This window comes from Miscanthus floridulus, chromosome 1, assembly GCF_019320115.1.
Source record: "Miscanthus floridulus cultivar M001 chromosome 1, ASM1932011v1, whole genome shotgun sequence".
In the NCBI taxonomy this organism is placed as follows: Eukaryota; Viridiplantae; Streptophyta; class Magnoliopsida; order Poales; family Poaceae; genus Miscanthus; species Miscanthus floridulus.
In genome coordinates this window covers 139,867,567-139,882,195 of record NC_089580.1, presented here as the reverse complement: position 1 = coordinate 139,882,195, position 14,629 = coordinate 139,867,567, and the positions used below count along the sequence as shown (strand labels likewise).

At 42.4% G+C, this 14,629-nt stretch overlaps 1 protein-coding gene across 2 annotated transcripts; it reads left to right on the top strand.

Moving 5' to 3' along the window:
• The first annotated feature begins 231 nt into the window (after nt 1-231).
• LOC136495453 (MOB kinase activator-like 1A) lies at nt 232-3,678 on the top strand. 2 transcript variants are annotated; one of them, XM_066491395.1, is made up of 7 exons: nt 232-397; nt 508-556; nt 1,471-1,570; nt 1,812-1,905; nt 2,035-2,168; nt 2,288-2,451; nt 3,390-3,678. In XM_066491395.1, the coding sequence occupies exons 1-7, from the start codon at nt 372-374 to the stop codon at nt 3,462-3,464; spliced, it is 642 nt and encodes a 213-aa protein (XP_066347492.1). In that variant the 5' UTR covers nt 232-371; the 3' UTR covers nt 3,465-3,678. The 2 variants fall into 2 exon arrangements, with proteins under 2 accessions (XP_066347492.1, XP_066347486.1); XM_066491389.1 differs by having other exon boundaries at nt 1,462-1,570.
• The last annotated feature ends 10,951 nt before the right edge of the window (nt 3,679-14,629 follow it).

Below are 14,629 nucleotides of genomic sequence, written 5' to 3'. Positions count from 1 at the left end.
AAAAAATTCTAATATAAACAGTGTTTTCAGTAATGAACCGTGTTTTTTTTTCATCCGAACAAAGCCGTTATGGTAAATATCCTCATGTGTTATAGTAATCCAACTCTCGTAAATATATATTGACATTATCGTAAATTAGTATATAAAATTATCGTAAATGTAAGTGGAATAACTTATTTTGCAGCTACAGCTATCTCTCTTTCATGTGTGTGTGTATATACACACTCTCTCTCTGCCAGGGTTTGGGGGGGCTCAGAAGAACCGTCAATTAACCCAACAGAGGGTTCGTCCTTCATCGTCGCCGACTCAGCTTCTGCTCACCAGCAGCTGTCGCCGCCGCCGCCGAGGAGATCGATCGGTCGGAGAAGAAGATGAGCTTCTTTGGCCGCGGCAGCAGGTCTCTTCCTCCGCGCGCGTCATCCTCGAATCGATTTCTGATCTCGGCTGGCTGATCAATTGCGTCGTCTGTCTGACTGACGCCGGATTTGTGCTGTGCCGTGCTTGCAGAAACCAGAGAACCTTCAGGCCAAAGAAGAGCGCGCCGTCCGGGAACAAGGTATGGCCGCCGCGCGCGCATGTCACGCCGGACTTGCTAGTAGCCTTCTCGATTTCATCATTTGTCATGTCACCAATGCGGGCTTTATAATTTCCCGGATTCGTGCGCGCTCGCTTGGATAATTCTCGATTCTCATCTAAGGGTTTTGTTCATAACTATCCAGAGGAAGAACCGCATCCACCACATTTACATACGTGCGTGCTGCACTGCACATAATAATTCTGGTCATGTAGCAGCAGGACTGGCAGTTGTTCAATTTTGAATCCTCAGCTCTGCTATCTCCTTTTGATCACAACGGATTAAATGAATTACCCCCGCGAACATTGAGCACATCATGCCTCTCTTTGGTTTCTGTACCCTGTCCAGCTGCCTACTCAACTCCATCTAAATTCTAAACACTGTTGCTATCCTTTCCTCAGAAATTGGTCAGTTGGAGATGCGTTCCTTACGGCCTTCTGTGGTATTTTGTTCATTTGCTTGCCTCCAAGTCCAAACCAAATGACCTTTTTATTTACCAGCAACGGAAAACATGCACCTTTTCATTTTCCCCTTCTGTAGACTTGTTTCCTTGGAAGTTGTAACGCATATAACTAGCTTTCTTGCACCGCCAAAACTCTTTTTTGCAAAGCTGTTACAGGGGCTCAAATTTAATTAATTTGGAGCCAGCTAACAAAAAGCAGGATTACTTGGGGTTGGGGGCCCAAATTGTAGGCTGTCAGTTATGAGAATTGAAGTATACTCAGCAACTTATTAGCTGCATCGCATCATATTTCATATCCTGCTGTTCTCTCTTTGCTCCTAGTACATGCGTTCCTAACTTCCTATGCATATCAGCATCTGTTTCCATCGTTCTCTATTCTGACGAAGCTGAAAATTTCGCAACTGTTTTGGCCACGTATGTGCAGGGGATGCAGCTGAAAAGGCACATCGATGCCACCCTCGGCAGCGGTAACTTGCGAGAGGCGGTCCGTCTGCCCATCGGGGAGGACCTCAACGAGTGGCTCGCTGTCAACAGTAATTAATCCCCCATCCTTAGTCTCAGTTGTTAATCTCCCGTGTTTAGACTTAGATCCCTGTTTGTGTTTCTTCACATTAAGACTAGTATTAGTATGAACAAGCCTTTGATGGCAATGTTTCTATGGCATTAGCAGTACTATGCTGGAGCTGGACTGTTCTCTTGTTCAGTGCTTTAGTCCAAGTGTTGAAGGCACTCCAGCCTGTAGTGCATTAACCTGTCGTGCTTCTGTGGTGGCAGCTGTTGACTTCTTCAACCAAGTGAACATTCTGTACGGCACCCTGATGGAATTCTGCACGCCAGCGACATGCCCGACCATGTCAGCCGGACCAAAGTAGGCTATCTTTCTTTGATGCCCACAAATTCAGTCAAGCAGATAATTAATCATATAAAAATCTGTCATGCTCATGCAAGGAAGTGTCACATTGCAAACTGTCTGATGAAAAAGAAATTATCCCCGTAGTTACGAGTATAGGTGGGCTGATGGAGCCAAGATCAAGAGGCCAATCGAGGTGTCTGCACCAAAGTACGTGGAGTACCTGATGGACTGGATAGAAACCCAGCTCGATGAAGAAACCATATTCCCTCAAAAGCTCGGTAATTGGTTTGTTTGGTCGCAAAGGATAAGAGCACTGAAAAACTGCATTTTGATTATTTTGGGACTTTGTGGTCTGACGATCATGTGGTGTTTGGTTCGACATTGTGATGCTAAACAGGGGCGCCTTTCCCTCCCAACTTCCGTGACGTCGTCAAGACGATCTTCAAGCGCCTCTTCAGGGTGTACGCGCACATATACCACTCACACTTTCAGATGATTGTAAAGCTCGAGGAAGAGGCACATCTCAACACTTGCTTCAAGCACTTCACGCTCTTCACATTGGTAATTCTCGATCCAATTGTTTGTTACATTCCCACCACCCCTTTGTCACATTTCCACCTTGGTAGTATAGTTTCTTTCTTTTTTTTCTAAAAACAAAAAAGATAAAACAAAATAGAAAGTCCCCTTTCATTCTTATATCGTCTTGCCAATAGTTGGCTCATAAGAGTTTTAGTGCCCCTTATTGGCAGAATTACCAATTTTACATCCCAATAGATGATTATGTCATTATGTGTAGTATTTTAATTTGTAGCTGTTGGTAATCTGCTTTTGTTTTCTATGAAGAAGTTGTTCTTTTTTTTTGAAGGAAAAAGAAATTGTTCTTTTGACAGTCTTGTTTTGCTGATTGTACTAGCATTTAACTATATTTATCCTGCATCCAGCTCAGTTTTCATAGCTAGCTAGCTTGGGTCTATATTCCAAATAGTATCTTAATTTCACCTGCTGACGTTCCTCTCATCAAAGCTAAAAGATTTTCAGACTCCAGCCTGCCAGCAAACCAGGTTCGGTTCGGTATGGCTACCGGCACCACTGGAACACTATGTTGGAGTAGGAAGTAGGAAGTAGGAACCCTCTTTCCATGTACGAAAGAAGAGAGGGTTGCCTTTGGTGCAATGATTCAAACGCCTTTGCCCCTGTTGTTTTAGCTGGTGGCTTTAGCAGTTGTGAACTTGTGATGCATCATTCAGCACGCAAAGACTTGCTTGGGGCCATACATTCGTTCGATATAAAATCATATATATATAAAGAAATATCATTCGATTTGTCCCATGCCATGCCTGCCTTATAATGACGATGTTCTGTCCAACACTAGGATGAACTGAGTGCTTGATAGCGCACAATAAGACTAGCCCTGATTAGCCGATATTGCTGTAATGGAATTATGCAATCGTGGAAATGTAGTTACTGCAAATTTAATCTCGTTTTTCTGTGGTGCGCAGGAATTCCGGCTGATCGACAGGGCAGAGCTGGCTCCCCTCAACGAGTTGATCGAGCCCATAATACTTGGTTATTAACCAGAGAGAGACTTTGATGAGGCCGACTGTGCCGAGAGATTTTCCCCCCTCTCCTTTTAATTTGATCATTTCGGATGGAACATCTCCATCTACATTTTGGAATCATAGGCTAGTGGTTTCCCTACTCTGCCACGGATGTATGTGTTCCCTAGCAGTAGCAGCCAGCTGTTGATCGCAACTTTTTTCAGTGAAAATGGAGTGTTGTTTGATCCGAGTCAGTTGGGTGCTTCCGTTCTGTTTATTTTCTTTAGTTTGACCTTTTCTTGGTAGTTCGATTTTTAAAACTGGACGTAGGATTACTCTTACCGTCGAAACCGGATAAACCACGAGTGACAACACGCAAATCACCAAACTATATCGGCTATGTATTCAACCAAAAAAAGGGAAGAGAAGTCGGATTCGGATATGGGGACAGTTTTGATTAGGTGGGACCCACCTGGTAGAGAACGCAGAGAGAGAGAGGGGGGGTGCGAGAGCTAGGCTAGTGTCCTGCAAAAGAGAACAGATCGTTGATCGGGTCGAGGCCCATCAGGAAGAAAGAGGGAGTGGACGGGGAAAGGAATATGTTGGCCTAAAGTTAACCTGCGAAGAAATAAGGTTGCGGGCTGAGAAGAAAAATAGAGAGCAGGAGATTTGGTGGGCTGGGTGATTGGGATTTCGCCCAAAACAATATAAAGAGATTTTAAGAACTTTTTTAATTCTATAAACTCATTTTAAAGCTTCAATTCAAACATTTTTCGATCCTATTCGAGTTTAAACTCATTTCCACATAATAAAATTAATTCAAGCAAGATGAATGCAAAAAAGTATAATTTATGTAAAGGTTTATTTAATTTATAAATCATTATTTTTCTTCAACTAAAGTTTGATGATTCATTAACTTAATTATAGCAAATTTTAGGAAAATTGAAATTTTCAAAAATTAGGGTGTTACATTCCCTTATGCACAAAATGCATTTGTTCAATGAAACTTTATTACCTTGCTATTGCACCAATGCATAATCCTTTGAGTAACATTGGGTAAATCTCGTGGAGTACCATCGTGTACTCATGGTGCTACTTTGAGTTATTGCAAGTGAGATGGCCCCGCACATGACTACTTTTACGCACCTAGAATCTCTATCTATTGGGAGTAGTAAGTCCCCGAAGTATATATTGTAACTTAAATATTTTCACTTAAGTTAAAACTGGTTGTGATCTTTGCGATGTCCATTTACACAACTGATCCTATGTGTGCATAGTGGATAGCATAGAGGTGTGAGATGGCCTGGTTAGTTGTATTAAATCAAGTGAGGGCAAAGAATGGTAGCTTGATTTAGTATGATTAATTAGAGAGTTCTCGCAATTCCATTCTTGTAGCTCTTGCCACTAAGAGGCTAGCCATGAGATGGACTAGCGCCATGGGTTTCATCCTTTGTCGCATGTTCTAGCTTATATCAACTGGGGTTAGGACTAACAAAGGCTTTAAAGAAGTGAACCTGAACCAGATGGCCAAGGCACTGCAGGAGTTCAGTGGTAACAAAGTCATTGGAACACATGTCTATAATCACATGTGCAAGTGGAGGCAAAAGTGGATTAGAGTGACTAAGCTAAGGACAATTGCATGATAACAATTGAAAAGGAGAACTACACGGGTGCATCAAGGTTTGTACTACATGTCCGATCATCATTTTTACTAAATGTTGTTCTTGTCATCCTTTTTGTGCTCATACCAATTATCTAATTAGTGGACTAATGTATTGCAGGCTCACCCCAAAGGTGCTGACTTCTTGAACAAGTAGATCGAGAACTATAAGGAGATGAGTTTGATCTTTAGAAATGGTCTAGCAACTGGGAAGTATGCTATGAGCTCTAGTGAGGCTCTTGGTAGTCCATGTGACTTTATTGAGAGCTCCTTGAAGACCGAGATAGTTGATGATGGAAGGAGTGCTAAGAGTGCTAAAGAATTGGCTAAATTGTTTGGTGATGGACCTAAGAGGTCTGATGGAGGTGCTAGTAGCAAGAGAAAGAGGTTTATGCTATCTGAGGAGAATTGTATTGTCCTGACTAGCATGACAGATGCTGTGAACAATGTGACTGATGCAATTCATGATACGAAGGTTCCTATTATGGTGTTGTCTATGGTGTTGTCATGTACATTCTTGGCTTTAGTGAAGAGGCATTGATTGTTGCATTCAACCATCTTGGGGACAACAAGTCTTAGGGTACTACTGTTATGGGGATGACTAAGCCTCATCTTGTTCTTTGGCTTAGGACCTTTGAAAGGACCTAGGATGCCGCCTAGAGGGGGGTGAATAGGCGTTTCTGAAAATTAACACCTTTAAATACGGAAACGATTAGTAAAGAGAGTTTCTAAAATGAAAACTCCACATAACGAGTAGTACCACCCCTCACAAGTTAGCAACAGAGTATATAAAAGATACTAAATGAATCTAGGAGCCAAACGCCTGCAACCAAAGAGTTAGAACACAATACAATTCAGTTTGGCGCAGGGGCTAATACCGGACGTGTCCGGTATTCACGACTTCAGTGGAACAGCCCCGAATTTGCTCCTTTTGATTTCTATCTTCAATCCAAACTGGAGGAAACTATTAGAGATAGTAATATACACAAAGTATCTGTAGAATAGCTAAAACAACACAAATATCAAATGAAATATGAATTGAGACACGATATTTGTTTTACCGAAGTTCGGACTCGTTCGAGTCCTACTCTCCGTTGAGGGGGCTGCGGGTGACCCAGCGAAGGTCAGCCCTAGAGGGTACCACGAAGGTCACTCTAGCCGGAGTCTTTTCCAACTCCTTTTCCTCCTTCCACTAAATAATTCCGAGGCGGTGGAATCGATCGTAACAAACTTTCCGAAGCAACCACAATCTCTCGGTTGCTCTGCGGCGACGCCTAGCCGTCTAGGACCGAAGATTCCAAGAGTAACAAATGCGAATCACGAGATTGATAATATGCACAAGTGCTCAAGTGGTGGCTTGCTCTCTTTTTCAAATTCTCTCTTAACCCACAAATTGATTTTGCAATTTGGATCACACACTCACTAAGAGAGGGTTTAGGAGAGTTGGCAAGGCTCAAAAACATGTGTCTATCTCAGCAGAATCAGCAGCCCCTAAAGGTGGAGGCTTGGGGGTATTTATAGCCCCCCTGGAAAACTAGCCGTTTTATAACCGTTGCAATACCGGACATGTCCGGTATGACTTACACTGCGCCAATGGTAACTAAGTTATAGTGAAGTTATGAGGTGTCGGAACTCCCGATGAATGTCGGGACTCCCGACCGTCGGAACTCCCGACTCAAGTCAGAACTCCCGACCCTCAGCAATTTTGAAAAACATGTAACTGAGTTAAAGTTAGTGAGGTGTCGGAACTCCTGACGCATGTCGGAACTTTCGACCGTCGGAACTCCTGACTCACATCGGAACTCCCGACCCTCAAGGCTTTTGAAAACTAGCCGTTGGCTTCTGGTCATCCGAATACCGGACACGTCCGGTATGACCAGGACAATGAACCCTCCAAGTCAATTAGAGTGCGAGACGTCGGAACTCCCGACCCATGTTGGGACTCCCGACGAACCAACCTGAGAGCAACAATTTTACAGCTACTGGACAAATACCGGACACGTCCGATGTGAATACCGGACACGTCCGGTATTGCCAGACTAGCAACAAATCAGTTAGCTCTTTTGTCGCTCAAATACTCAAAACTCACATGGGTTGGCTTGAGCACTTATGAAACATTATCTATCAATATGATGCATCCCTCTTAATAGTACGGCATACCTATTAAACTCAAGATCAAAGGAAAAATAAATTTATACCACTTGAGTTGATTTCTTTTGAATTGATGCCGTCCCTTCCAATCTTCATCAAGTAAGGGTGCTAACAAGTTGATGTTGATCTTTTCACTTGAGCATAGCCATCTTAAGCATGTGACTTGATTCCATTCATCAAATTTGAATAATTCCAAATGTATCAAGTCACTTCCATCAAATACTTCATTATAGATTTGATTCTTCACATCAATATGACCATCTTAGCTTGATTAGTACCTCAACTAAATGCAAGTACTTTCTTCTTCACCCTAGCTAGGTTCTTCGGCCGCCAAGCCGTCGCTTGCCCTTCACCCTTGCTTAGTACCTCGAAGCCTTTCCTTGCTATCTTCACCATCTCAAGCCATCAAGTCACATCTTGTTGTTGAATCATCCATTCATATGTATTGTTATCTTTTTCATTTTAATTTAGCAAGCTTCAAATATGAGACCATTCCATATGCAATCCCTCATGTCTCATTAACTAATAATCACGAGCTTGCTTTCACATAGTATATGGAAATCCCACCATAAATAAGCCTTCACATGAATTCCATTTGCATTGTTGTCTTATGCTTGAACTAGATTGTTTATACAACAACACATCATTTTGGCTTTCACTAAGTACCTGTGAGATAACCTATTACCTGACCACACTTAGCATATAGGTTAGTCCTTTAATCATGTTGTCATTCAATCATCCAAAACCCACTAAAGGGCTAGATGCACTTTCAATCTCCCCCTTTTTGATGATTGATGACAACTTGATTAAAGCTTATAAAATGATATAAACATTTAAACTTTTGGGTTCAATGATTTATGAGAGGCTTCCCCTTAATATGTGCTTATGATTAGAATTCACAAACTGGCCTCAAATGTCAATTGCACATACTAAAACAAATAGGATACTCCTCCTAAATCATTGCATCCGTGGGGTGCATGTGTGTGTGACAAAGAGAAACCGTGATGCATATGACAAGATATATCATACAAGAATAAATATAAAGGCATCACATCAAATATTTTCATTCTAGCATGCATAGTCCTTATGAAAATAAATATGACACATGTAATTCACACATAGCACTCATTACAAATTTTCTCAAGTCCAGAAACCACTGATATATAGATAAAGATCATGTCTCAATACATAGATAAAGCATAAGTCTCATCTCTCACAAGATACAATCAATGAAGCTCAAAAACAAACTACAGCCTGTAGTACATATCTTCAGGTACAAAGATAAGCAAATGAAACTATCTTGAAGCTTTAATTAGTCTCTCTCCCCCTTTGTCATCTATCACCACAAAGGTCCAACAAAGACATACTAAGGACAAAGGGGCTACAAGCTGTTACTGAAGGCTGAGATCACTCATCACCAGCATCCTCGTCATCTGAGCGTGCAACACCGACTGGACGAGATCCACCCGCACCAGATGGGTCATAGCCACCAGACCCGTAGAAGCTGCCACCACCTGTCAGGTTACTCCACCAATCTGTAGCATAGTCGTCTGCAGTGCTGGGACGTGGCTGAGAGTGAGTAGGCACACGAGCCTGAAGTGGTAGAGTGTCAGGGTGCTCAGATGCCTGCTGCTGCTGCTGTCGCTGTATGAACTCAACATACTCTCTGTCATATCTGGCCTGCTGCTGCTCCTCAGTCTCCTGCTCACTAGCTGCCTCATCTGATAGAGGAGACCTAGGAGGATCAAGCTCAAGCCTAGAAGCAATTTGCTTCAAGGTTCGAGTGTCCTTCCTCTTAGCCTCCCTCTCTTTCTGCTGCCTAGTCTGGATGTCACGGCACATCCCAAATATGGAGCTAAAAAGCCTGCGGATAGGCGAGGGAGGAATGCCACGGCGTGAAGTAGAACGTGAAGGAGCACGTGGTGAAGGTGAAGCTCCTGCTGGTGCACCACTCCCAGGTGCATCTACCTCTGGTGCTGCTACTCCTCCTCCTGGTCCTGCTGGAGGTAACCCTGTCTCAGGTAGATCTGCAATAATCTTCAGGGCCATGTGAATCTTATCATACTCGAATGTGTGCCCTATCACTTGCTCAATCATATGCATGATATAAGGAGCAAAACCATAGCCCTTGAGGGGCCTCTCTCCAACACTCCTGATCTCGGACCAAATAAAATCAAACACGCTGAAGGGCCGAGCATCAGGTGCCATCCTATGGAGTAGGTTCCTGGAGTAATCAGCAATGTTGCCCTTATCTCCACCCTTGCAGTCAATAGTCTTCCTGAATATCCTGTCTAGGTACCTGTAGGTAGGGTGAAGACCTAGAACCTTCCCCACAGCTCTTCTCTCACCACCAGGAGGATACATATATGCGAGCTGCTCAGGGGGTAACACCAGCTCGGTGTGGATCCTGTCCCTCTAGAGATCATCCTATGAGAAGCCAAGGTGGGCGGCAAAAACATCATAGTCAACATTGTACCACTGGCCCTCAAGCATCCAGTGCATCCGCCGCTCATCCTCCTCAACAAATAGAGTAGCATAGAACTAAGCTACTACCTCTGTGTTCCAGTCATGCTGGAACTCCATGATCTCATAAACTCCTATGCTCTGGCAGATGGCAATGGCATGATCAACTGAGGCCTTCTGCAACTCTCTAATATATTGCCAGTCAATCCACTGAGACCTGGCAATCACTGGGTTCCTAATGAGAATCACACTGGAGTAAAAATCCAGGTGAAAGGCTGTCTAGAAGCGGTGATCGTACTGAACCTTAGGTAAGCCTCTCGGATCAACTCTTCGCTCATCTCTAGCTCTCCTGGTCATACCCTTTCCCCTGTAGTCAACCCTAGGAACATAGGAGGGCACATTGGGTAGACATGTCTCAAGAAGACCATAATGCATCCCCTAACCAGGCTGGTGCTGAGCTGGAGGAACAGACTCCTCCTCAATCTCCTGCTCCTCATCTGAGCTGTCACCATCTGATCCTCTGTTAGTGCTCTTCCTCTTTCTTTCTTCTCTAGACTCCACTCTGAACTCATCAGTGTCTGTGTCAGAAGAAGAGCTCCCGAACCCCTCTGCATACTGAGCTGCTGCACTAGAGGCAGCCCTGGTAGACCTCCTGCTGGTTGGCTTGAATCCAGGATGCATATCCTGTCTCGCCTTCTTGTACTTCTCAAGTGCTGGATCATGCCTGTGCTTGGACCTCGGCTCCTGTCGTCCACTCATGGCTGCTGTCCTGTATCTAAAGATTTCCATAGAATTTTAGATACATGCCCATAGCTTATTCTTGAATTGTAATTAGACATAGATTCTTTTATCCAAGGTTTTACAATCACCTCGACACACCATTGTCACAAGGTTTGCAAAACATAGATACAGAAGAAACTGTGCCTAATATACAATTCTAGGATAGCATTGAATCAAAGGAAGCAGAGAGCCTGCTCTACTGGACCATACCGGACATGTCCGGTAGTCCGGTATGGGCGACCAGCAACCCTAACCAGGGTTCCTTGATTCAAACCAACACGGATTAAAACCAAACTTTGGGCATTGCTTCTACATCACCAATGCAGCATATTGACCAAAGGAATTTCTAAATCATGTATTGACCAAGTAGATCGGACGAGGTCCATGATTAGGGTACCTTGAGAGGAGAGAAGAGAGAGCGATGTGAAATCCAAATCCACGGGCCTTCAATCCTTGATCCAAGCCTTCTCCAATGCAATCTCCCTCTCTCTCTTTTCCTTGGTGAAATCCTTGGTCGCCCTAGGTGGGAAGAAGGGCGTCGGCTGGTTGGTTGGAAGGAGACAGACAAGTCTGGGCCGAAGGGGTACTTCTGGTTTTATAGTCCCACTCATACCGGACGCGTCCGGTAGCATACCGGACATGTCCCGTATACACGGACTGGCCCAATTTAATCCAAAATGTGTTTTCTCTCTTCCAATTCCCTTTTCTATTATTTCTTAGTCCAAAAGGTGTATAAACTTGATCTAAACCGAGTAGCATCACTTTCCTTATCCAATGCCTTAAATTGATTTTCTCTTTTCCAAATATTTGGCATGTACAAGATTTTGCTTGCTTGAGAGAGATAGAGAGAGACAGAGTAGATTGTGGACTTAAGAAAGCCATATCATATGTGATTAGTCAATCAAACAATCTAGGAGAGCTATAATCATCACATGACAAGGCTAGGTCACAAAGACCAAGATTCAAATAATTTTTCAAATTCACACTTCCTACTCATGCTAGTTAGTGGTTTTGAAAGACATCTCTCCTATGTCACACAAATGCACATTCTAACATACAAAGAGCCTTAGATGCACTTACAATGTATGTATATAAACACATACCTTTGCCTTGAGCCCACAAGAATACCACTAAGAGGATAAATAGCATGATGATCTTTATGTTGACCTCAATTGCCAAATAATCATGCTAGATACATTTTCATCCTAAGAACAACAGAGAATGCTAGATAAATTTGTTAGTTCACAATGGTGCAAAATAGAAATTTAGCTCCCCCTAAATAAGTGCTTCAAGTAATTTGAATGACTTTCAACAAGCACTTTATTCTTTTAAGAATTTGGAAGTCAATTTTCTATTTTGACCATAAATCAAATAAAATTGCCATATTTAAAATTAAGTTCGGAAGACGCTCACAATCCACTTAGATTTAATAAATCACAAGCTTCTTAGTGAATTAGTGATATATGAAAATATATGAATCAAAAACTCAGTTGAAATCCAATAAGTGTTCTGGTTCCAGTAATACCGGACACGTCCGGTAGTATACCGGACACGTTCGGAATACACAGAACAGAAACACTGACTTTCTGTCCCTGGCCATACCGGACACGTCCGATAGTAATACCGGACACGTCCGATAGATTCAGGACAGAACCAATTAATTCACTGCTTGTAATTTTAGCTCTAGTATTTATTGTAAACTTGCATCTCAACAAATGAATTGGTTTACTAGAGAGCCGTTAAAAGCATCATATGGCAAAGTAAAATTCTTTTTAATTGAATCTAATTAGCCACTTTCATTATTTCACAAATGTACCTATTTGTGAACTATAGAACACGAAACGAACAAAGTGGCTATCCTACAAGGTTTAGGTACTTGTTACCAATGGTGAGGATGAAATATATGATATGTTTATTGAATTATCTTTGGGTCAACCATATAAGGGATTATAATAAGAATTGGTTGATAGATTGAGTGAATATTGTCAAATTGCTTGCTCAACCACCCCGAAACCTTCATCTCATCACCAAGTACCTACATTATTAACCTAAGCACACTTTGGTACCCAACTCTTGTTGGGTCCTTTTGAGTTAGTCAACAAGTGCTTAGGCACCCAAATGGCTTTAGCATTAGTTTGTGGTGAACACATCACCTTACTAGTGCTAACACCATTTGTGGTCTTCCTAAGCATATCATTATAAACAAATGTGTTTGGCTTATGAGTTTTACCATTTAGGCATTCATAGCTTAGATGCCCCTTTCTTCTACAAGCATAGCATATGCGGCCTTTGTGTGCTCTATGCTTGCTTTGCTTGTATGGACATCTATCAACCTTGTGGCCCATCTCATTGCACCCATAGCATCTTCTAGTTGCAACTTAGGCTTCCTTTCTTGCTTCTTTGTACATTGGGCATTTCTTGGTAGGATGCCCCAATTTCTTGCTCATGAGACAAGCACTTTGTCCATGACTCTTCATTTGCTTGGCCTCCTTGGTAGAAGCCTTTTGATTGGCAGCTTCAACCTTGTCGGCCCAACTCTTGTGTGGACACATAGCCCACTCATGTCCATACAATCCACAACCATAGCACATCCTTTTCCATGTTTCTTGCTCTTGGTTGTGTTGGCCTTGCTTGAGATGTGATTCTTTTGTTGGGCTTTGGAGGAAGTAAGGTTTGAACCCTTCTCAAGCTTCTTCACCATGTTATCACGGTTATCTTGAGAAGGTTGTGCTTTCTCCTTACCCTTCAACCGAGTCACATCTTTCTTTAATCTTTGCACTTCTTCTTTGAGCTCTATGTTTTCTATAAGATTTAGCTCAATCGAAGATTGGCTTGCTTGAGGAGCACACTCATTAGTACAAGAAATATTTAATTGAGATGGTGTACTAGTGAGCGGATGTGTGAGGTTGACAAAATTTTACCGATGTAATCACAACCTCATGAGCCACCTCAAGCATAATGCTTGATTCTACTACTTCCTCATGAGAGCACTTTAGATGAACATAATTTGCTTGTAGCACATTATACTTGCTTGATAGCTCATCTAGCCTTGCCTTGAGCTCGAAGTTTTCCTTTTCTAGTTGTGGAACACTAGAAGAGGAGTTAGTAACTAAAGCATGCTCAATTGATAATTTTTCATACCTCTCATTTATTGCCTTTAGCTCTTGTAATTTGGAGATGAGAAACTTTTCTTGATTTTGAAGCGATTGCTCTTGCTTCTCTATCTTTTCTTCAAGCTCATCATTCTTTTCAACTATCTTCATGATGATGAACTTGTCTTTATGGTTGAGATGATCAAGGTTGTAGTTGTCTTCAACTTCAACATCACTCTCTTTTTGATCATCCACTTGAGCCTTCTCCTTTTCTTGATCTTTCTTGTTACTCTTCTTCTTGCTTTTCTTGGCCATGAGACACAAGTGATGAGTATCATAAGATACAGAGATTGACTCATCACTTGATTGCCACCAAGCTTGAGCATCGTTGCAAACAGCTGCTTGCTAGTCTGCTGCCTCGGCCATACCGGACACGTTCGGTAGGAATACCGGACACGTCTGGTACATGCAGGCAGACAGCAAGTCATGCACTGCTTGCACTTCTTGCTCCGGCTTAGCACTCTTGAGGTCTTGTGAGGCTTCTTCGCTGCATGAAGGCACAATGGACATACTTTCCATTGACTCAACCTCAAATGCATCATCACATTTGGATTTTCCATATAAATCAAAAAGTCTAGTCCAAATGAGATGAGCACTCTTCGGAGGTGGTTGTCCATTGAAGATTGCCTCATCTTGAACCTCTACACTCAATGTACTCAAAATAATATTAATAGCTTGAGCATTGAGTTGCATGCATATCTCTTCCTCTTTTGACAAATTTTTATAGTTGCTCCAATCAACTATAGGAAGAGGTATGCTTGCATCCACAATATGCTCAACAAGAGGACTAATATCTCTAAAAGTATTGAGTACATGTATTGACCAAGTTAGAAAGTTTAAACCATCATTTTGGAGAAGCATCGGCTCCAACTCGATAGGCGTCGACATCCTTTTCTTATGGCGGTGAAGCTTTAGGTGAGAACCTCGCTCTGATACTAATTGAAAGGACCTAGGATGCCGCCTAGAGGGGGGTGAATAGGCGTTTCTAAAAATTA